The following is a 21,669-nucleotide window of genomic DNA, read 5'->3' as shown; positions in this document are numbered from 1 at the left end:
CCCCCCCCAGTACAGACACTGTGTGCTGCGGGGACTCACCAGTTTGACCCGGTAATGGAGGGTATGTATGAGTTATACATACTCCCGGCCAGTGAGCGTGGCTTCACTTCCATACACTTGTATAGAGCCAAGGCCGCGCCCTATCTAGTGACGGGGACAGTCGGTGGGCGTGGCTGATTAGAGGGGCATACAAGTGTATGGAGAGCGAGGCCACGTCTACTGGCCTGAAATATGTATAACTCATACCTACCCTCTGGTCCCAGGTCTGAAACCGGAGAATCCCCTCAGAGCGCAGTGCGTGCATTGGGGGAATTGAGTGACTGCAGACTTATGGTTTTGACCGGACAGCCCCTTTAAGGACTGAAACACATTCCCATAAGGAATACCCCTTAAATATAATCTATATAGGACAAATGGTATCACAAATTCATCTAATCTGATAGTTTGGATATCTTGAATGTGTGGCAGCTTGCCTTAGGATGTGTTCACATGTTGCCATTTTGTAGCTTTTTTTTTTCCAGCTTTTGTGATGCAAATGAAAAGCTTTTTTTAACAGTACCAGCAAAAGCTATTAGCTTTCAGAAATCTCATGCTCACACTAGTTTATTTCCTGACTGAATTTGAGAACTGCTGCATTTTTGCAGCGTTTTCACACACAAAGCAATGAGAAAGTAAAAAAATGCTGCAAAAAAAAGCAACAGCGTTTTTAGTGAATAAAAATGACTTTATCAAGCATGTACTGTAGACAAAGCAGACATGTAATCCACACCCCAAAAAAGTGCTTTTACTGCCAAAAGAGTATGTTTTGGTTTCATAAAAGAAACGCAGCATGTGAGTATTAATGTTGCTAATATAAAAATAATAAGCGACATGGTGGTAAAGAAAAGATGCTGTGACATTGGCAGGACTCACAATAGTCACATAGATAAGGCTGGAAAAAGACCCCGGTCCATCACTGTCAACTTTTATTTTGATCTAGGCAAAACCCTATTGAGGCCAATTGCCTCATTAGGGATTTATTCAGAATTTTTTCAATGTCCCATCTTCAGAAAATCCAGTACCCATAACTGGTAGTATTATAATTGGGGTATTTGCATGCATTCAATATTTCAACCAAAACCTAAAAAAAAATTGAGCCAGAGCACATGTTGGTATAAGTGCAATGTATAGATGTGCATTCACTCTGTGGTCATTTGCCAAACAGAACCGAATATAAAAGTGAGCAAATACCCTGCAGAAAGTAAATAACTAGTAATAAGTGCATGAGAATAACATGGGGTACTCGGTTAACATTGTTTTGATTAAAAAAGCCATCCCACCGCGACAAGGTGACCCAGTCGGCACTTAAGTCTTGTAGTTCACCTCGTTATGTGACAGCAGACGTAAAAATAGATAAAGGCAGAGCAGGACCCAGACCTGACTGTTCACACACCTTATTTATATGTACTTCTACTATTTACTTACTGCAGGCTATTTGCTCACCACGTACAATATTTGCAGCGTAAAAATCTGCTGTAAATACTTGAATGTTGGCAGAAAAACACTGTAAAATACTCACCTTTTTTGTGCGTTTTTATTCCGCCCGTTCATTTGAATGGATGAAAAACACTGCAAAAACTGAATGAATTGACATGCTGCAGATTTTAAACTACTACAGATCTGCAAGCAAAAAAATAAGCCGTATGTTCATGAGACTTCAAAATTTGCATTCAATGTGCTAAATAAATAAAAAGCGGCATTTTATTTGCGGGGGAAAAAAAAAACGCAACTTGTGAACATACTCTTTAAAGAGAAAAAAACTGCATCAAGACTCCTCATGAACTTAATCAATAAATAGATAATCACAACATGTTTTGGTACAGGGTTCCTTAGTCTTAGTGCTCTTACAGTGAAGAATTGCCGTCAGTGATGATGAAACCTTCTCTGCATCAATAAAGTGCTAAATGAAGATCTGTACAATAGGTCATCCAATCATATCTAAGCAATAACTAGTTATTAGAATTAAATGCTAATTTGAATAACTAGTTACCGATTAGATATGTTTGGATGGACTATTGTGTATATTTCTTCACTTTACACTTTTATTGGCCTGATAAATCTTTAAGAGTTGGGGAAAAAAAAAACAGATGCGACTAGCACCGGCTGCAATTTTTTGCCACACACACTTTTGGCCAGTGTGGAAAGAAGTGTGTGACGCACTGCACACAGATCAATGCGGTAAGTTTTCTATATGGACCGATACAGACCGATGTGAGGAGGAAGGATTGTATTCACTGACTGCATCTCAATTTCTCACCATTTTCAAGATCTGTTTGGTCTACACATAAACGGATGTATAGAAGTGAATGGTTAGAATTCAATGGTGTCACTGTCTTTTTAATCCTACCTTTCAAGTTACAGAATTTCCTGTTTTCTTTGCTAGGGAATAAGCCCATTTCTGAAAACAAACCATTATGTGAGGACAGCATCTGTATTCCATACTCATCTACCGGAAGGTCGAATTGGAAGCCACATATACATGTATGAACGGCAAATGAAATAAAGACCTTGACGCCTTTGGAACAATGATGGATTTATGGACCACTGGATAAGATGGAGGATTAGTATTACACAGCTGTGACATTGCCATTTCTTCAAGACCTTGACTGTTTCTCAAAATTCATATCCATGAATTCACTGTGACCCTAAAATAATCCGGCTGCACCTAAGAAGAATGCAGAGATGACGCGAGCAGCTTAGCTCTGGCCTTGTGTACATATGTACAAATGAACATACAGAAAACATTATTTTAAATAAAGCTTTTTGTTTTTTAATTCAGTCTTTATCATCTTACAAATAATGAGAGAACAATGTTGAACGGCAGGAAGATGCCGGAGAGAAGTAAGAACGGTTAAATGAGTAACCAGCATTTCATTAGAAAAAGGTGAACACTGCACATGTAATAGCACAACAGACAGACACGATTACATGGGATTCAGAGATCATAGATGACATTGAATCATGCGAGCAGGTGAAAAGTAATCTGTTCATTACTAAATTAAACATTAGCAAAGCTGAAACAGATCGCACAACAGAGAAAACCAGACAGCGAGCGGCAGGATAAGACGTCCGTGTCCACGGCACTTACAGCCACGTGGTGCTTATCCTGCTCCTAATCATAGCTATGTCATTAACATATAGAGAGATCAATATAGAGAGATCAATATTTAGGATCAAACGGCAGCTGCCCCAATTCTATTTCAACATTTGCCATCTGTCTTCCATTGGCACGCCCATGCTTACTCCATTTACCTTCTTGCTCATCTCTTGATTGTCGCTTCTCTTCCTCCTTTCTGTGATTTTTAGTTTCTGTGTTCTTGTAAGGAGGTACTTTTTCTGGTTTTCTACAGGAAAGTAATGTTATAATTTTAACAGGGAATGGTTCACATTGATAACCTCTTATTTAACCTCAGTCTGTCCAAATCACACAAGATAAAAACAATAGCAGCGCACAGTGGCTCAGTGGTTAGCACTGTTGCTTTGCAGCGCTGGGGTCCTGGGTTCAAATCCCACCAAGGACAACATCTGCAAGGAGTTTGTATGTTCTCCCCATGTTTGTGTAGGTTTCCTCCAGGTTCTCCGGTTTCCTCCCATACTCCAGAGACATACTGATAGGGAATGTAGATTGTGAGCCCCAATAGGGACAGTGCCCATAATGTCTGTAAATTATCTGAATTTTAAAGCGCTGGGGAATATCTTGGCGCTATATAAATAAAAAGATGATTATTATTACTACTTGGAAGGAGCATAGAAACACTGGGTGAGCATATTAAAGCGCAGCTGGTTTAAAAAAAACCTGAGCCTTACTCACCCTCCCCACGTCCAGAACTGAGTCTTTGACGCTAATCCCAGTGCATGTGATTGCCTGAAGCATTGACATCATGTTGACAGCGCTGCAGCCAATCAGTGAGCTCAGCAGCTCATGCCTATTACTGTGGTAAACCAGCTTGATCTCAGGCACTGGCTGCAGCAGTGTCAATGTGCTGTCAATCAGCACTGCAGGCACTGGGAGCAGTATCAGAGACTCAGCATTGGACCTGGGGAGTTTGAGTAAAAGCAGTTTGCTTTAAAACACACTACAATGGGAGACAGGGGTGTAATACACCTTTAAATCCATCCTGAAACCATAATGGTAAATCCACACACAATAGATTTGCTGTGGAAAATGTTCACAAGAAATCTGCAGTGAAATCCACAAGACAAATTTACACCAAGTCATGCAGATTTAGCTCTACTGATCAAGTCAGTTGATTGTTAGGACCCTGTACCAAAACACCAAAACTTCCCTGACTCCCTGCATCTCACTTCTCAACCAGCTGCAGCGGTGACTAGTCAAAGCATGCCGGTGTGGTCAGTACACAGACTGACGTGGAACGTTTATATTTTAGAATATTCTCCGCACCTTTCAACTTTACCACAGGTAATCCACAACAAAACATTAGCTGTGGATAAGATTTTTCAATTTTGTCGTCCCTGTTCTAATCAATGGGAAAAATCTGCACATTCTGCAACAGAAATCGATTGCTGTAGCTTAAAAAATAGTCACCTTTCCTTTCTTCTGAGCCAGAATAGAGAGCAGCTTGATGAAACTGTCTTTCTAGAAATTAGAATACTCTTTATATTTGATGAACATTCATCAAAAAAGCAAGGATATAACCATCTCCAAAATACTATCTACCTTGGCTTCAAATGGCCAAACCAGCTGCTTGCCAGGGATGCTGGAAACATGTCTCACAGCAGTCACCATTGGCACAAACATTTAGAAAGGGATTGTGTATCTGATCTTTCAATTACATGTACTGATTTACCTTTCTTTTGTATTTTATTTTCTCTTAAAATATTTCCAATTACATAATTTTGTTGCGGTTACACGTCACATTCAAACTAATTGCAACTGTATTGAAAATGCAAGTTTGAAACCTCATATCCCAAGCCCCCCCCAAAAATAGTGTATACAATTATGCCTACTGAGCAGTCGTATAAACTATATGGAATTAATGAAATGTTAATCTACCAACCTTGGTCCATATGGTGCTGAATAAGCATTCCCAAAATAATGTCTGTACACAAATTCATCCAGATCTTCAAAGACCGCGCCAGTGTTCGTCTGATACTCCTTCATGTCTTCAAGATAATCCTCAACATTTTTCACAAAATCAGTGAAAAGCATCTGATCATGAATGAAAACACCATTTAGAAAAAATCTATTAATGAAGTGTTCTAGTTCTTCCCAGTGTTGGAAATCATCTACTTGCTCCTGTAGATATACTTGCATCAAGTCATTGAACTCTTCTACTCTCACAGGGTCCAAAACTTTGTTGAAGAGGCTGATGGACTCCTGGTGAGCGCAGTCGTAAACTCCAGAGCAGCCTTTTTTATTGGGATCCCCACTGGATTTCCAGCCAGCTGTACCTTCAAACTGTTCCTGGCTTTGGTCTTGTGGATCTTCATATTCATGGTGACTGGTTGCTGCCTTCTTAGGATACATCCTCTCAGTATCAGGCTTGTACTCGCGGCGCACTGTTCGAGCTCCCTTAGTTTCTTCCCTCCTCCTTTCTCCATGTTTCCTATTGCGGTTTTTATCAAACATACCTCTAGTGGTGTCTTTAAAGTGCCTGAAAGTATTTTTTACAGAATCGGAGAACTTCTTCAAATTCTGCTTCACGGCTTCTTTTGCTTGTTTGATCTTTTCCTTGTGATGTCTCACAAAATCCTTGGTAGAATTCTTCATGGCATCAAACGTATCTTTTACAGAATTAAAGAATGTATCCTTTGATTTCGCTTTACCTTTTGATTTTCCGGCTTCCAGTTTTTCATTTTGTTCCTTGGTTTCAATGTAAAGTCTTTCCCACAAATCTGATCTCTGTTGTTCAAAATTGAGTTTTTTTTCTAAGTCAGAAAGACGGTCCTTCAAGTTAGCTATCTCTTGGTCATTTTTGAAGGAGGCGGCTGTAGATGATCTCCTCTTACTTATTTCCTCAAGTTCTACCCTTAAAGAGTCAGTAATTGTCCGCTCATTATCCAACTCCTTTTTTAATAACTGGGCTTCATTTAAAAGGTTCTCCTTCTGTGTTCGGAAATCACGAATCTTTTGCCTTTCCTCCTTCAGATGTTCTTTTAGCTTCTGATTCTCTAACAGTATGATCTCGTGCTTTCCCTTCTCATCAAGGTTTCTGATCTGTTCTCGTAGTTTCCGTAGCTCCTCTTTCAGAGAAGATAAAGCTTGTTCCTCTTTCTCTAAGGATTCCCTTAGATGTTGGTTTTCCAGTGCAAAGTTTTTATTTTGTACCTCAGTAGTTTTCAGGCTGGTTGCTAGGTCATCCGCCTCTAGCTGAAAAGTTTAAATAAAAATGGGATTACTTCATTACAAATTACATTTATACGCAAAGAAACATATGCAGTTGTAACTGCTGCCTTTTATTATGGAAGCCATAGTGCTGTGTCAGATCTGAAGACAAAGGTGAACAGCTTTTAATTCACCCCATTAATTTATTTAGCTAAAGTCCAGTGGAGGATAATTAAAATCAGCCTTCTATAACTTTCCTTGCTAATCATATTTTACTATTGCACTGATATATTAACCTGTTCCTGTCAGACCAATTTTTGTTTTAAGTTTCTGTGCTTTCGTTTCTTTCCTCTTGTTAACTTCAGCAATGAGAGCCTAGCTGGTTGCATCAAGACGCCAGCTGTGTAACAGCTCCCAGGTATGGTGCAGGTGCAGCTCCTGAGCCCGCTCCATACACCCACACCTGGCATTTGACATACATGTAGGTCATATGTGGCAAAGGAAAAATATCATGTTTCTATTAATTTGCTCTCTAACATGGCATCAGCTTTGACTTGGGTTAATATAATATTGGCTTCATTGCCACCACAGTTCTGTGAGGTTGCTCCAGGAGAAAGGTGAAGCAGACGTTCTAAGAGAAACCCCAGAACACTTTAGTGAAAGAGGATGGTTAAAAACTTAATCTCTTCAATGCAAAGAAAACAACTAAATTTGTTCAAGCAATCTGGTAAAAGAATCAGGAGAATGCCAAGTTGGACACCACCTCCAGGAATGAAAGGGCTTTATACAGTGGTGGCCAAAAGTATTGGCACCCCTGCAATTCTGTCAGATAATACTCAGTTTCTTCCTGAAAATGATTGCAATCACAAATTCTTTGGTATTATCTTCATTTAATTTGTCTTCAATGAAAAAACACAAAAAGAATTGTCCTAAAGCCAAATTGGATAGAATTCCACACCAAACCTAAAAAAGGGGGTGGACAAAAGTATTGGCACTGTTTCAAAAATCATGTGATGCTTCTCTAATTCATGTAATTAACAGCACCTGTAACTTACCTGTGGCACCTAACAGGTGTTGGCAATAACTAAATCACACTTGCAGCCAGTTAACATGGATTAAAGTTGACTCAACCTCTGTCCTGTGTCCTTGTGTGTATCACATTGAGCATGGAGAAAAGAAAGAAGACCAAAGAACTGTCTGAGGACTTGAGAAACCAAATTGTGAGGAAGCATGAGCAATCTCAAGGCTACAAGTCCATCTCCAAAGACCTGAATGTTCCTGTGTCTTCCGTGCGCAGTGTCATAAAGAAGTTTAAAGCCCATGGCACTGTGGCTAACCTCCCTAGATGTGGACGGAAAAGAAAAATTTACGAGAGATTTCAACGCAAGATTGTGCGGATGGTGGATAAAGAACCTCGACTAACATCCAAACAAGTTCAAGCTGCCCTGCAGTCCGAGGGTACAACAGTGTCAACCCGTACTATCCGTCGGCGTCTGAATGAAAAGGGACTGTATGGTAGGATACCCAGGAAGACCCCACTTCTTACCCCGAGACATAAAAAAGCCAGGCTGGAGTTTGCCAAAACTTACCTGAGAAAGCCTAAAACGTTTTGGAAGAATGTTCTCTGGTCAGATGAGACAAAAGTAGAGCTTTTTGGGAAAAAGCATCAACATAGAGTGTACAGGGAAAAAGCATCAACATAGAGTGTACAGGAAAAAAAAGAGGCATTCAAAGAAAAGAACACGGTCCCTACAGTCAAACATGGCGGAGGTTCCCTGATGTTTTGGGGTTGCTTTGCTGCCTCTGGCACTGGACTGCTTGACCGTGTGCACGGCATTATGAAGTCTGAAGACTGCCAACAAATTTTGCAGCATAATGTAGGGCCCAGTGTGAGAAAGCTGGGTCTCCCCCAGAGGTCATGGGTCTTCCAGCAAGACAATGACCCAAAACACACTTCCAAAAGCACTATAAAATGGTTTGAGAGAAAGCACTGGGGACTTCTACGGTGGCCAGCAATGAGTCCAGACCTGAATCCCATAGAACACCTGTGGAGAGATCTCAAAATGGCAGTTTGGAGAAGGCACCCTTCAAATATCAGGGACCTGGAGCAGTTTGCCAAAGAAGAATGGTCTACAATTCCAGCAGAGCATTGTAAGAAACTCATTGATGGTTACCGGAAGTGGTTGTTCGCAGTTATTTTGGCTAAATGTTGTGCAACCAAGTATTAGGCTGAGGGTGCCAATACTTTGTCTGGCCCATTTTTAGAGTTTTGTGCGAAATGATCAATGATTTGATTTTCGCTTCATTGTCTTTTGTTTTTTTTCCTTGCAAGCAAATTAAATGAAGATAATAATACCAAAGAATTTGTGATTGCTATCATTTTCAGGAAGAAAAGGAGTATTATCTGACCGAATTGCAGGGGTGCCAATACTTTTGGCCACCATTGTAAGTGGCTGTTACAACCAAACTAGTGTGGGCAATCCAAGTTAAGTACTAGACAGCTCCATAGTCTAATAAATTAAGTCAAAGGACTCGGAGACAACACCATGAAGGGGGGTGGGGGTGGACAATGGCTTTCAAAATGGATGATACCCTCTAAGTTCTGACATCTTGTACGAACTTTTGAGATTAGCTTGGAGTGTAATAGACACACCACTTTTGGACGGTCTTTTAAGTAGATACCCTCTCAGCTTTGATGCCTCCTTTAAGTACCTTGAACATGTAACAGATTTTATTGTCTGGCACCCCTAGCACAATGTGGCTATAGTCAGTTTTTTATACAGACCATTGTAACTTCAGAGGATGGTTATCAGTTAAAAAAAAGTTCTGCAATTGTGGCCTCCGACATGGCAACAGATTTGACCCAGCTAAAGCAAGAGTAGCTTCCTGTACCACTAAATCTGTTTTCTAGGGGCAGTTTATGCAGGGATCCCCAAAGAGGCCATGTTGGGATGAGTTTAGCCATTCACTTCATTCAATAAAATTAATCATGCATCTAGCATGTCCTCATTATAACGCACAGTTGCACGTTGAACTATTTGTTTGCTACATATTGACAAGCCTACAACCTGCAGTAACCACCGCTCCACCATACCGCTACACGACCAGCCCTACCCTTACCTACTGTACCCTCACCCATCCCTTGTAGACTGTGGCCCTCGCGAGCAGGGTCCTCTCTCCTCCTGGACCACTCGCTGTCACGTTTTGTTAAAGATCATTGTAATTGTTCTTGTATGTATACCCCTTTTTCACATGTAAAGCGCCATGGAATAAATGGCGCTATAATAATAAATAATAACAATTCCATATACAAAATACAGTTTGTGCACAGTAGAGGATATTTGAGGTCTTTTGTTCTGATATGGGTTTATGACCATTTTAAGGTAAATGTGCTTGACCTGATCAGATTTGTTATACAACTTTAAGTCCATCAAGTACCAGTAGGGGAATGCCGACTGGAAACCCTTGGTTCTTTCAGATTAAAACATTGTGTGCTTAGGGTCATTGTCTTGTTGGAAGGTGAACCTTCGGCCAAGTCTGAGGTCCAGAGCACTCTGGAAGAGGTTTTCATCCAGATATCTCTGTACTTGGCCACATTCATGTTTCCTTCAATTCCCACCAGTTGTCCTGTCCCTGCAGCTGAAGAACACCCCCATAGCATAATGCTGCCACCACCATGTTTCACTGTTGGGATTGTATTGGGCAGGTGATGAGCAGTGCTTGGTTTTCTCCACACATACCGCTTAGAATTATCACCAAAAAGTTCTATCTTCGTCTCATCAGATCAGATAATCTTATTTCTCATAGTCTGGGAGTCCTTCATGTGTTGTTGAGCAAACTCTATGCGGATTTTCAAATGTCTTGCACTGAGGAGAGGCTTCAGTCAGGCCACTCTGCCATAAAGGCCAGGCTGGTGGAGAGCTGCAGTGATAGTTGACTTTGTGAAACTTTCTCCCATCTCCCTACTGCATTTCTGGAGCTCAGCCACAGTGATGTTGGAGTTCTTCTTTACCTCTCTCACCAAGGCTCTTCTCCCACGATTGCTCAATTTGGCTGGGCGGCCAGGTCAAGGAAGACTTCTGGTGGTCCCAAACTTCTTCCATTTAAGGATTATGGAGGCCACTGTGCTCTTAGGAACCTTGAGTAATGCAGAAATTCTTTTATAACCTTGGCCAGATCTATGCCTTGCCACAATTCTGTCTCTGAGCTCCTTGGGCAGTTCCTTTGAGCTCATGATTCTCATTTGTCTGACATGCACTGTGAGCAGTGAGGTCTTATATAGACAGGTGTGTGCCTTTCCAAATCAAGTCCTATCAGTTTAATGAAACACAGTTGGACTCCAATGAAGGAGTAGAACCATCACAAGGAGGATCACAAGGAAATGGACAGCATGTGACTTAGATATGAGTGTCTGAGCAAAGGGTCTGAATACTTATGACCATGTGATATTTCAGTTTTTCTTTAATAAATTTGCAAAAATTTCTACATTTCTGATTTTTTCAGTCAGGATGGGGTGCAGAGTGTACTTTAATGAGAAAAAAATGGAACTTTTTAGAATTTACCAAATGGCTGCAATTGAACAAAGATTGAAAAATTTAAAGGGGTCCGAATACTTTCCGTACCCACTGTACATGTAAAATAAATATTCTGCATAGCCTCCATAGGGAAGAATGCAAAGATAATTTATTAATTAATTAACCCCACATCCCATGTCCCATAGTGTCTCACAACTAAGGTACCAGATAATTGATCACATCCCGCAAAATAGGAGAGGGGGAGACCGCATTAAAAGACTCCTAGAACGTGAGTCCTACTGGATACATACAGTACATTGCAGACCCTTACACCAAAGGGTCTAAACAGAGACTATGAAGTGCAACATTATTAAATATGTTCCATTGTAATTTAACATTATGTATTCATATTTATTGACATCTATGTTTTGTCTTAAGTACAAAATAACTCTACTACATCTCTGATTGTCCCTTTTATTTTATTTTCCTATAGGTGATTAATTAAGGCCACTATTTTCTTCTATAAGGATTATCTAATAACGTAACAATAATTTCTTTATAAGTCCCCTCCCCTTAGTGCCTCGCAAGGGACACCTTTTTGTTTATACCATCTCCATGGTTTCTCATATCTCACACTGCGGCCACTCATGGTGCGCATGACCGGAAACCCCATGCGTTCGTTCCACTGCGCTCCAAGATACCTATTGCGCTCCAGCATGCGCACCGGAAGTACGACACGTCGCACTGCGCATGACCGGAAATAGCCACACGCAGCCAGCGCACACGCCGCCGGATGTCCCATAACAGGTACGCTAACCAGATGGGGTACATAAAGAGGGCAGCACAGATGGGTACCACATACGGCATTATTTACCACCACCATTACCTCCACAAACACCCCCGGCTCCTACAGGTATGTACATCATTTGAGATGTTCCTATCTTCCCTCACTTGTAATCTAAACCACCAAGGAGATCCATTATACTAAGTTTTAAATCGTCATCTTAGATCTCTATGAGACTCCCTATCTTTTTACTATTTGGAATATTGACAGTGCTATGCTGCCATGCCTCTATATATATTTTCTTGAGACATATTGACTAGCCAATGTTCTGTACTGTTTTGTCAGATACTTATCCCACATCATGTGTGTATAGATTCTCAGTTTATACCTTTGCAATGATACTTGCTTTATACTTTGATGAATGTGGTTAACATTTCCGTATATTTATTTTCTCTATTTTTTTTTGCCTACATTTTAGCAAAAAGGCCTTGACAAAGACCATAAAGGTCGAAACGTTGGCCGCTTTTCCCGATGTGGGGTTAATTAATTAATAAATTATCTTTGCATTCATATTGGAGTGCCGGAGTTTCTTTTGGAACGAAATTTGATATAATTAACTTCCGAGCACCCACTCTGATACAGTGAGCGACCCCTCATTTGACTCCATAGGGAAAAAGCATTACTTAAAGGGGTTTTCTCACAAACAAAAGTTAATTTTAAAAATTGTCTGTGTCTGACCGTGTACGGAACATACCACATCTCCTGGGCAGGGGGGGGAAGCAAAAGACAATACAGACATTACAGCACGGGATCACAGAGGATTCATAGCATCTCTCCCCTTAACTGATCAGATTATTCAGAAACCCACTATATTGCAGTGAAGCGTGCTTAAAAGGGTTGTCCAAAAGCTAAATCGAATTAAATATACGTCTATCTACTTAATGTAAAAAAAAATGTAACACTTTTCCAATACACTTCAATAAGAAAAAAATCCCTACTCTGACTTCCTGTTTTGTTTTGTTTTTTACATCTAATGATGTTTTGTTTGCTAGGAGACTCCAACGGGACGTCATCAAGGGGCTGGCACTGCAGTCACTGCCACAGCTGCTGTTCCCACCCTGACACGGATCATCATAAGGAGCGACTCTTTCAGGCGCTAGGCTATTCTTTGCTATACTGAGCATGCACCAGTTGTCAATGCCAATGCATGCTCAGTATGCTGTCAAACTGTGCAACTTTCATTGAGAACTACTGGCTGTAAAAAAAAATACATTGAATTAAAAAAAAAAAAAAAAAAAAAAAAAAACACACAGGTAGGAAGTTAGAGAAGAGAATGAAGCCTAGGAAATTTTTCATTGAAGTATATTACAAAAGTGGTTATTTTTTACATTAAATAGATTATTATATGAAATGTAGTTAGGTTTCGTAAAACCTCTTTAAAACTATGCATGCTGTATGCTATTGCTTAACAGTATTGGACCTTAAAGGGAATTTGTCAGCAAGATGTCACCCCTCAAATAGTGAGGAAAATAGGTACAGTATTTTTCGGACCATAAGACGCACTCCCCCCCCCCCCCAAATTTGGGAGGATAATGGGGGGGTGACTTATGGTCCGAATGTACCGGGCAGTTGCGGTGGTGGTGGAGCAGGATCATAGGAAGCAAGGCCCTCCGTTGCCTTCCTCAGGAACCCGGCGGCGGCAGCAGAAGAGGTAAGATGCTGGGGGGCCGGTCTCTGGCTGTAGGTGGTGAGGCAGAGCGGCATATGCGGCTTTTCCGGTGGCCATCTTCCTGAAGCTGTGATCTAAAGGAAGATGGCCGCCCAAGCCAGCGAATGTGCAGACTGGGAGCTTGGCAGCTATTTTCCTGAGGCCCACGGCTTCAGGAAGATGGCCGCCGCCACTGGAAAAGCTGCGCACGCCGCTCTGCCTCACCACCTACAGCCAGACACCAGCCCTGCAGCATCTCACCTCTTCTGCTGCCGCAGCCGGGTTCCTGAGGGAGGGAACGGAGGGCCCTCCTTCCTACGATCCTGCTCCACCATCACTGCAACTCCCCCGCTGCTGGACCACCCCGGGTCTGCAGCATTCCTCCACTTCTGCCGGCTTCCTGGGGGACCCTGCCTTCTGTGACCCTCGCTCCACTGCCCCCCAGGTAAGATACCTATTCAGACTATAAGACGGACCCCCATCTCATAAAAATTTTTTTTTTTCCTATTTTCCACCCCCAAATTTGGGGTGCGTCTTATAGTCTGAAAAATACGGTATTTGATACACTGCTGAGTGTGCAAGTTTTCCCAGCTACAAAGAATGGAGAGGTCTGTAATTTTGATCGTAGGTACACTTCAACTGTGAGACAGAATCTAAAAATAAAAAACAGAAAATCACATTGTATGATTTTTACATATTTCTTGCAATAAAATGCGAATTAATTAAGTAATTGGTCACCTACCAACCAGCAAGTTTTTCATTAAAAAACCCTCCTACTCTGCACTTATTACCAGTATTAATTGCACCAGTTTAAGAGACATCTGTCCACACAATCAATCACACTCCAACCTCTTCACCATGGCCAAGACCAAAGAGCTGTCTAAGGACACCAGGGACAAAATTGTAGACTTGCACAAGGAAGGGATGGGCTGCAGGACAATAGGCAAGCAGCTTGGTGAGAAGGCAACAACTGTTGGCACAATTATTAGAAAATGGAAGAAACACAAGATGACTGTCAATCTTCCTCGGTCTGGGGCTACATGCAAGATCTTGCCTCGTGGGTTAAGGATGATTCTGAGAAACGTCAGGAATCAGCCGACAACTACACGGGAGGACCTTGTCAATGACCTGAAGAGAGCTGAAGACCACAGTCTCAAACATTACCGTTAGTAACACACTACGCCGTCATGGATTAAAATCCTGCAGGGCATGCAAGGTTTCCCTGCTCACACCAGCAAATGTCCAGGCCGTTTGAAGTTCGCCATTGACCATCTGGAAGATCCTGAGGAGGCATGGAAGAAGGTCATGTGGTCAGATGAGCCCAAAATAGAACTTTTTGGTATCAACTCCACTCGCCGTGTTTGGAGGATGAAGAAGGATGAGTACAACCCCAAGAACACAGTTCCAATCGCGAAGCATGGAGGGGGAAACATCATACTTTGGGGGTGATTTTCTGCAAAGGAGACAGGACGACTGCAATGTATTGAAGGGAGGATGGATGGGGTCATGTATCATGAGATTTTGGCCAACAACCTCCTTCCCTCAATAAGAGCATTGAAGATGGTTCGTGGCTGGGTCTTCCAGCATGACAAAGACACGAAACATACAGCCAGGGCAACTAAGCAGTGGCTCCAAAAGAAAAATTTCAAGGTCCTGGAGTGACCTAGCCAGTTTCCAGACCTGAACCCAATAGAAAGTCTTTGGAGGGAGCTGAAACTCAATGTTGCCCAGCGAAAGCCCCGAAATCTATGTTCTCCCCGTGTTTGCGTGGGTTTCCTCCCATACTCCAAAGACATACTGATAGGGAATGTAGATTGTGAGCCATATTGGGGACAGCGATGATAATGTCTGTAAAGCGCTGCGGAATATGTAGTTTCTATATAAAAATAAAGATTATTATTATTATTATTATTATTAAGATCTTTATGGAGGAGTGGGCCAAAATCCCTGCTGCAGTGTGTGCAAACTTGGTCAAGAACTGCAGGAAATGTCTGACCTCTGTAATTGCAAACAAAGGTTTCTGTACCAAATATTATGTTTGGTTTTTCTATTGAATCAAATACTTATTTCATGCAATAAAATGCTAATTAATTATGTAAAAACCATACAATGTGATTTTCTGGATTTATTTTTTAGATTCTGTCTCTCACAGTTGAAGTATACCTAAGATAAAAATTACAGACCTCTCCATTCTTTGTAGGTGGGAAAACTTGCAAAATCGGAAGTGTATCAAATACTTATTTTCCCCACTGTATGGGCATGTAGCCCTTGCAAAGACAAGTCCATCCATCCCTTTAACTAGCTAGATCGATTGTACGTTACCTTTAATCGCCATTTAAATCAATATGCAAATAAGGATTAAGTGCTTTTGGTATGTGGAAGCACTTGCCAAGGCTTTGTCATTCTGTCTCTATTCCCTGTCCAACGCTGCCTTCTACTTGAATCAGTTTTTTTTGCTTTTTGGCTTCAAACAACAGCATTGTTAGTGGCCTACTTGTGAATCTCAAAGTTCACAGCTCAGTACCTATACTGCCTTCACAGGGCTGAGGGCCTGAATTGCAAGAAGTAGATTGTGTGGAATATTTAAATCCATTTCAATGTTTTATTATAAGTCCTCTGTAGTCCTCTGATCTTTCCAAACTAATGTGCTCCATAAGCCACACTAACAGAAAAAAAGAAAGATAAATATTTAACCTTAGCTTTTCTCGAGTTGTAAAATATGGCAATAATATAGTAAGCACCTTTAGGTCATTCTCTTTCTGTTTAAGTATGTGGTTTTCTTTGGTGATTTTGTCCATTACATCTTCAAGAGATAGAACCATATCTTCTCTCTCTTCTAGGTCTTCTGTAAGCTGTTCAAAAACTTCCTGTAAATACAGAAGCTATTAAACGGATTTACTGCACCAAATTCTGACTTACTGGTATTGCAAGAGCAGCAGTAAAAGCTATATATCGGTAGCTTCCCATACAAATTCTGTATGTATGATGAGAATCCAGTCTCCACATATGCTACTCATCTTGCCTCTAACTTCCTAACTAGGCCTTTCACAACTTACTAGCTTTCCTATACATTAACACGGGAATACACTGGACCTGATCTTCAGATTTTGCTCAGGGTATGATTTCACTAACTCCCCCCTCCTGCTCTCTGATGATAACATTCTCCCCTTCACTGTCAAAATCTGTTGCTCCACTCAGGATAACCCTACATATCACACATACACGTGCCATCAATATCCAGCAACTTATGAAGGATGTGCAGTCACTATTGGCCCCAATCTCCTCCCTCCCTCACCCTCTCTCATCTTCCAGCTTAATTTTGAAACAGTACAATAAGACTCTGAAAAATGCCCTTGATGAAGCTGCACCCTTACACACAGGAAACCCCGGCACAGAGGACAGCAACCCTGGCACATGCTGCAAACATGTTTTCTCCAGCAATGTTCTAGGTGTGCTGAATGTCTGGAGAAAATATTTTTCGGCATTAAGACTTCATCCATTATAAGTTGACGCTCAAAATATAACTCTTTAGCTTTGCCCTTTATTTTACCAAAGTCTTCTGCACACCAGCAGACATACTGGACCAGACATACTGGAATGTCTATATGCTCTATGGGGTGTGCTATGTATGTTTAATGTATAAAGCACATTAAATGAATATTGCGTTATTACAGTGGAATACAGCATATAAAAAAGGAACCTATGAAGTAAACATTTATTTTTAAAATTGAATCCTTTGGTTCACAGAGGCGCTGTAGGGCATCCCAGTGTTCAAACTGTTTTGTTTTAAAAATGTTTAGTTCAGAAACAAAAACTTAAGTTTCCTCTTTGCATCTATTTTTGATCCACTTGTAACATATCTCTTTTATTTTTTTTAAAATATTGGATCAGTTACAAACAGATGACAACTGGACGTGTGAACAGATAATGGATGCCCCGTTGGTGCTACCAGGCGACCTACCACTTGATCCACTACCATCAACACAGTGCTCTTTTATTTATCTTTTCCCTCTGAAGCCAAGTGCCCTGTATGAGATACCGGATTATCCGAAATATATTACAGCTACACTTGATGACAGTCTAATTTTTCGAATTTGAAAAAGACCCAGGCTTGGGTCGAAACGTTAAGAAAATCGCTTATGAAATTCACTCTATTTGTCATTGATAGAAATAATCTTGGTGAACTGGAAACTATCTCATTAATTAAACAACTAACACATTCCAAAAACTCCTGCGAGTGCGGCTATATGTTATGCGCGAATGTATACGTTTGCAGCTTTCCTGACATAGGCCAGTAAATACGCAAGTATTAAAATAAAAATTGTCTGAGATTTGTTTCTGCCATTTGGATGAAAATATATATTTTTTCAATATAAATAATATAATATAATATAATAATATAAAAAAGCACGGAATGGGGACTGCTATATGGAAAAGATGCATTTCAGGACTACATAGAAACCATTTGATCTGTAGCACAGCAGTGAACCCACCACTCACCTTGTGCTCAATTGTGGCTTCCTGCTCCCTCTGACACTGAAACAGATCGTCCTTCATGTCATTAAGTTCACTTTCGTGAATTTTTTCCACATATCTTTGCCGCTCTAATATCTGAAGAGTACCTTAAAATAAAAGAGCCATTATTTCCTAATTAAAGTTGCACATCTGTATTTAAATGACACATTAATTAGATCATGTTGAATATCTCAAAACATCAAGAAACTTCAAGGTGGCAAAAAGAAAGCAGCAATAAATATAACATAACATCCTAAATGGGTACAATTATACGTTTATAAGTAACCCCTGTTCAGAAGTCTGGCTTCATCTTATAGCAAAAACACTTACCATAAAAATGTCCGAAGCCCATGCTTATTGCCATAACCAGAGCGAGGATAATGCATTTATTTAGGTTGCTGCTGATCCATACAAATGTTCTTGGCGCTGGGGTAACAGGTCCCTCGACTGATGTTCTATTCTCACACTCCGATCCAGAAGGTATAGATTTCCTAGACCGGCGACGTCGCAGTATAGGACTAGAATCATCACTCGCTTCATCGTTACTGGAGTCTTCTTCACTGGGCTGAGATGGAAAAACTGCAGAAAGAAACAAACTTATTGATCTCTAGTGGCTCAATGCAAAATGTATCAAACCAAAACGTGCCTGAATGCAAACAAGACTAAACAGAAACGCCTTTTTTCCAGCAGCGTCTCTTGGTTCTGATGGATTATATACATTACACAATTCGGACCGCTGCTACAGGAGGTCTAGCCTCTCTCACCCTTTCTCCCTTCCTCCCTCTCTCATTTCCTACACAGTTTAGGTACGACATGTACAGCACCACCTACTATGTGGTCTCTAAAATCACTGAATCCACAATGTGCGTTATTGTTACCCATGTGTGATTGTTTCTTGAGAATCTAGTTCATCCTTTGCTATCCGTATATCTATGTGAGTCTTTTATGTGATGGTAGTGGCTGTATCCATTCCTTTCTATAAAATAAATAAAACTTTGAATTAAAAAACAAAAACAACAGTTGTCCCCTTTCTAACACAGTATAGGAGTTTTCTCTGGGAATCCTATTATAAAGAAAAAGTTTTTCTGTGGAGGTTTCCACACTGAATATGGGATGCAAAGAGACAGTGCCTATGTCAGTTTTTTTCCATTCTGTCATTGGTCTACAGAAGACCGAAGCAGCAAAATTATCTTTAAAATAAGTCAACTCTGGAAGCAGGCCGCAAATTATTTCCTTATATACAGTAAATCCAGGCAGACCTTATCAGAATTCCTCATAAAAAAAACAACAAGGGTTCGCCACCTGCGGCTTCTCTACATACTGACAGCCACCTATCGGTCATATATGACACATTCAGAAATGTAGCTATATATTATATTTATATTATGCAATGTTGTTAGTACAGCATGACATTGAAAAGGAAAAAAAAAACAAAAAACACAACACTTTTTTCATAGACAGCGATAGTTAATTTAGAAAGAAAAAAGGTCTTTGCTGTTTGTCTGCAGTAACTGGGCCGGCGGTGTAGACACAACACTGTACACAGGGAAGGTAAGTAATATAAATTTGTTTTTGATTTACTCTATAGCTATCACCGTTGGTTGGCTGATCGGTGGGGTGTTTTCTTGGGCCAGAATGAGCAGTCTTAAACTCTTTGTCAGCTAATTATCTGCCTGTGTAAAGGGGCTTTAAGGGGCTATTCCCATCTTTAGAAATCATCATCTATTAACAGATCTGAAATGGCCCGTCTGTCCGAGCATCTAAAGGGCTGGAAGCTAATGGCATTGTGGGATATAGATAATTTAGTGACAAAGTACGTATAATTGGTGGACCAGAGTCTTTTTTTTCAACTAGACCCATAATATAATACAATATATAAATATATATAAGCAGGGACTGCCAGAAAAGCAAAGTGCTGAACCTCCAGCTATCCCATACAGAATGAATGGAGTGGTACACATATTGGGCCATCACTCCATTCATTCAAGGCGTTATAGAGCACTGTTCTCAAGGTCGGTGGGGGTCGTAACAGTAAGACCCCCATCAATCAGCAAGTTATCAACCATCCCCCTCCGGATAGTTGATAACGTCTAAAGAGAATAAGCCTTTTAGTCTTATTGAATGGTATTTACAAACAAAATAACTTTCTGTCCCCGAAACAACCCTTTTTGTGCTGGTTGCCGTTTATCACTGTTTAGTATACGGTCTGTCAGCTGTTCTGTAATATCCTGCTCCACACCGCACACTTTTATCACAATAGCACCTACTAAAATAAATATTAACAGTATTAACACTAGGTCTATTATGCAGAACACAGTGTATCTTCTTCCTAGTCTGTTTGCTTTGCAGGAACACAAGCTTCTAGGGGAACATTTCAAATAGGATCTAACTTAACACGTCTAGATTTTAGGATAGCATTTCCCAACCAAAGTTTCAAAACCCAACAGGGGTCCACGCACTGTGTAGTGCAAAGTGTGTAGTGCCATAACCATGGGGGTTGTAGAGGTAAAAATTGTGATCGAGTCCCATTGTCACATCTATCTCAACATAGTGCAGCAATAAGGTCCTGAAGCTGGTCAGCATCAAGATGCGGTGTGTGGTGGCACATTAGGCCCACACGCTGATTGGGTCAGAATCTGTACAGGGTCCTTAAGATGAGGGACATTAGTATAAAGCGACCAGAATGGTGACTGGTCTGCAAACCATGTCCTATGAGGAACGGTTGCAGGATTTGGGAATGTTTAGCTTGCAAAAAAGAAGACTGAGAGGAGACTTAATAGCTGTCTACAAATATGTCAAGGGCTGTCACATTGTAGAAGGATCATCTTTATTCTCATTTGCACAAGGAAAGACTAGAAGCAATGGGATGAAACTAAATGGGAGGAGACACAGATTAGATATTAGAAAAAACTTTTTGACAGTTAGGGTGATTAATGAGTGGAACAGGCTGCCACGAGAGGTGGTGAGTTCCCCTTCAATGGACGTCTTCAAACAGAGGCTGGACAGACATCTGTCTGAGATGATTTAGTGAATCCTGCTTTGAGCAGGGGGTTGGACCAGATGACCCAGGAGGTCCCTTCCAACTCTACCATTCTATGATTCTATGATAAAGTAGAGGCAAGCACACCCCTTCTTTGTCAGTTTAATTTAAGGGTCTGGAAGGAAAAATTTTATTCCGAAATCTCATTAATTTCTGAGTCTGGTTAGGACTCTAATCTGGTTTAAAAGACAAAATTAATTTCAGGTCCTGGCCCGCCATCTGAATTTATTTTAGGTTCTAATGTTTGATTAATTTAGAGGTCCGATTTGGCATTTGGACTAACCTTGGAGTCTGATTAATGGGTATCATTTAATTAAGGTGGTTGGTCTCCGGCATGAATTAGTACTAGGTTTAATTTAAATTAGAAGTTTTATCTGGGAGCTGAATTACGATAACTTAGGGGTTTGACCTCGGATCTGAAATAAATTTATATTGGTAACCTGTTAAAAGTGCACAGTGCACCTATGAATATACATGCCATTAAATATTTTGCGGGGCTTAGATTGCCAGATATTAAAGGGGAAACGCTTCGAGGAGCCCTTGGGGCACCCTAATATTTTTGCAAGATAAGTTCTCTCTTTTTTTACCTGAATATTGTGTTACTATTGTGTAACAGCAGATGTAGCAGACATATCTGTCCGCCACTCTAAAGCAATGCTGTGGCGTCTATCAGTATTAAGAACTACAGTGGTACTGCATTTACAATAGGGCAATAGGGTATGTTGATATTGTCTTGGCTTATCTTGCGGGTTGTACCCTTGATATGTTTTTTTGTGTCATTTA

General features: G+C 40.7%; 2 protein-coding genes across 5 annotated transcripts in view; one reads left to right on the top strand and one right to left on the bottom strand.

Moving 5' to 3' along the window:
- Positions 1-2,813, top strand: part of PIGB (phosphatidylinositol glycan anchor biosynthesis class B) — a 28,419-nt gene extending 25,606 nt beyond the window's left edge. For all 3 annotated transcript variants that reach the window (XM_073653003.1, XM_073653002.1, XM_073653001.1), the window contains one exon: positions 2,423-2,813. In XM_073653003.1, the coding sequence (XP_073509104.1) occupies positions 2,423-2,542 (120 nt within the window). In that variant the 3' untranslated portion in view covers positions 2,543-2,813. The remainder of the gene's footprint in view (positions 1-2,422) is intronic.
- CCPG1 (cell cycle progression 1) overlaps positions 2,784-21,669 on the bottom strand; it is a 44,850-nt gene continuing 25,964 nt past the window's right edge. The window contains exons 6-10 of one of the 2 annotated variants that reach the window (XM_073652999.1): positions 18,177-18,425; positions 17,832-17,953; positions 16,073-16,198; positions 5,058-6,370; positions 2,784-3,383 (exon numbers count right to left, since the gene is read on the bottom strand). In XM_073652999.1, coding sequence (XP_073509100.1) covers positions 3,200-3,383; positions 5,058-6,370; positions 16,073-16,198; positions 17,832-17,953; positions 18,177-18,425 — 1,994 coding nt within the window. In that variant the 3' untranslated portion in view covers positions 2,784-3,199. The remainder of the gene's footprint in view (positions 3,384-5,057; positions 6,371-16,072; positions 16,199-17,831; positions 17,954-18,176; positions 18,426-21,669) is intronic. The other variant, XM_073653000.1, reaches the window with a different exon arrangement.

The sequence above is a fragment of the Phyllobates terribilis genome, unplaced genomic scaffold (assembly GCF_046119375.1).
Source record: "Phyllobates terribilis strain yellow unplaced genomic scaffold, ASM4611937v1 Scaffold_11__3_contigs__length_659146591, whole genome shotgun sequence".
In the NCBI taxonomy this organism is placed as follows: domain Eukaryota; kingdom Metazoa; phylum Chordata; class Amphibia; order Anura; family Dendrobatidae; genus Phyllobates; species Phyllobates terribilis.
The sequence above is the reverse complement of the archived record's forward strand: the minus strand, read 5'-3'. Positions and strand labels throughout refer to the sequence as shown.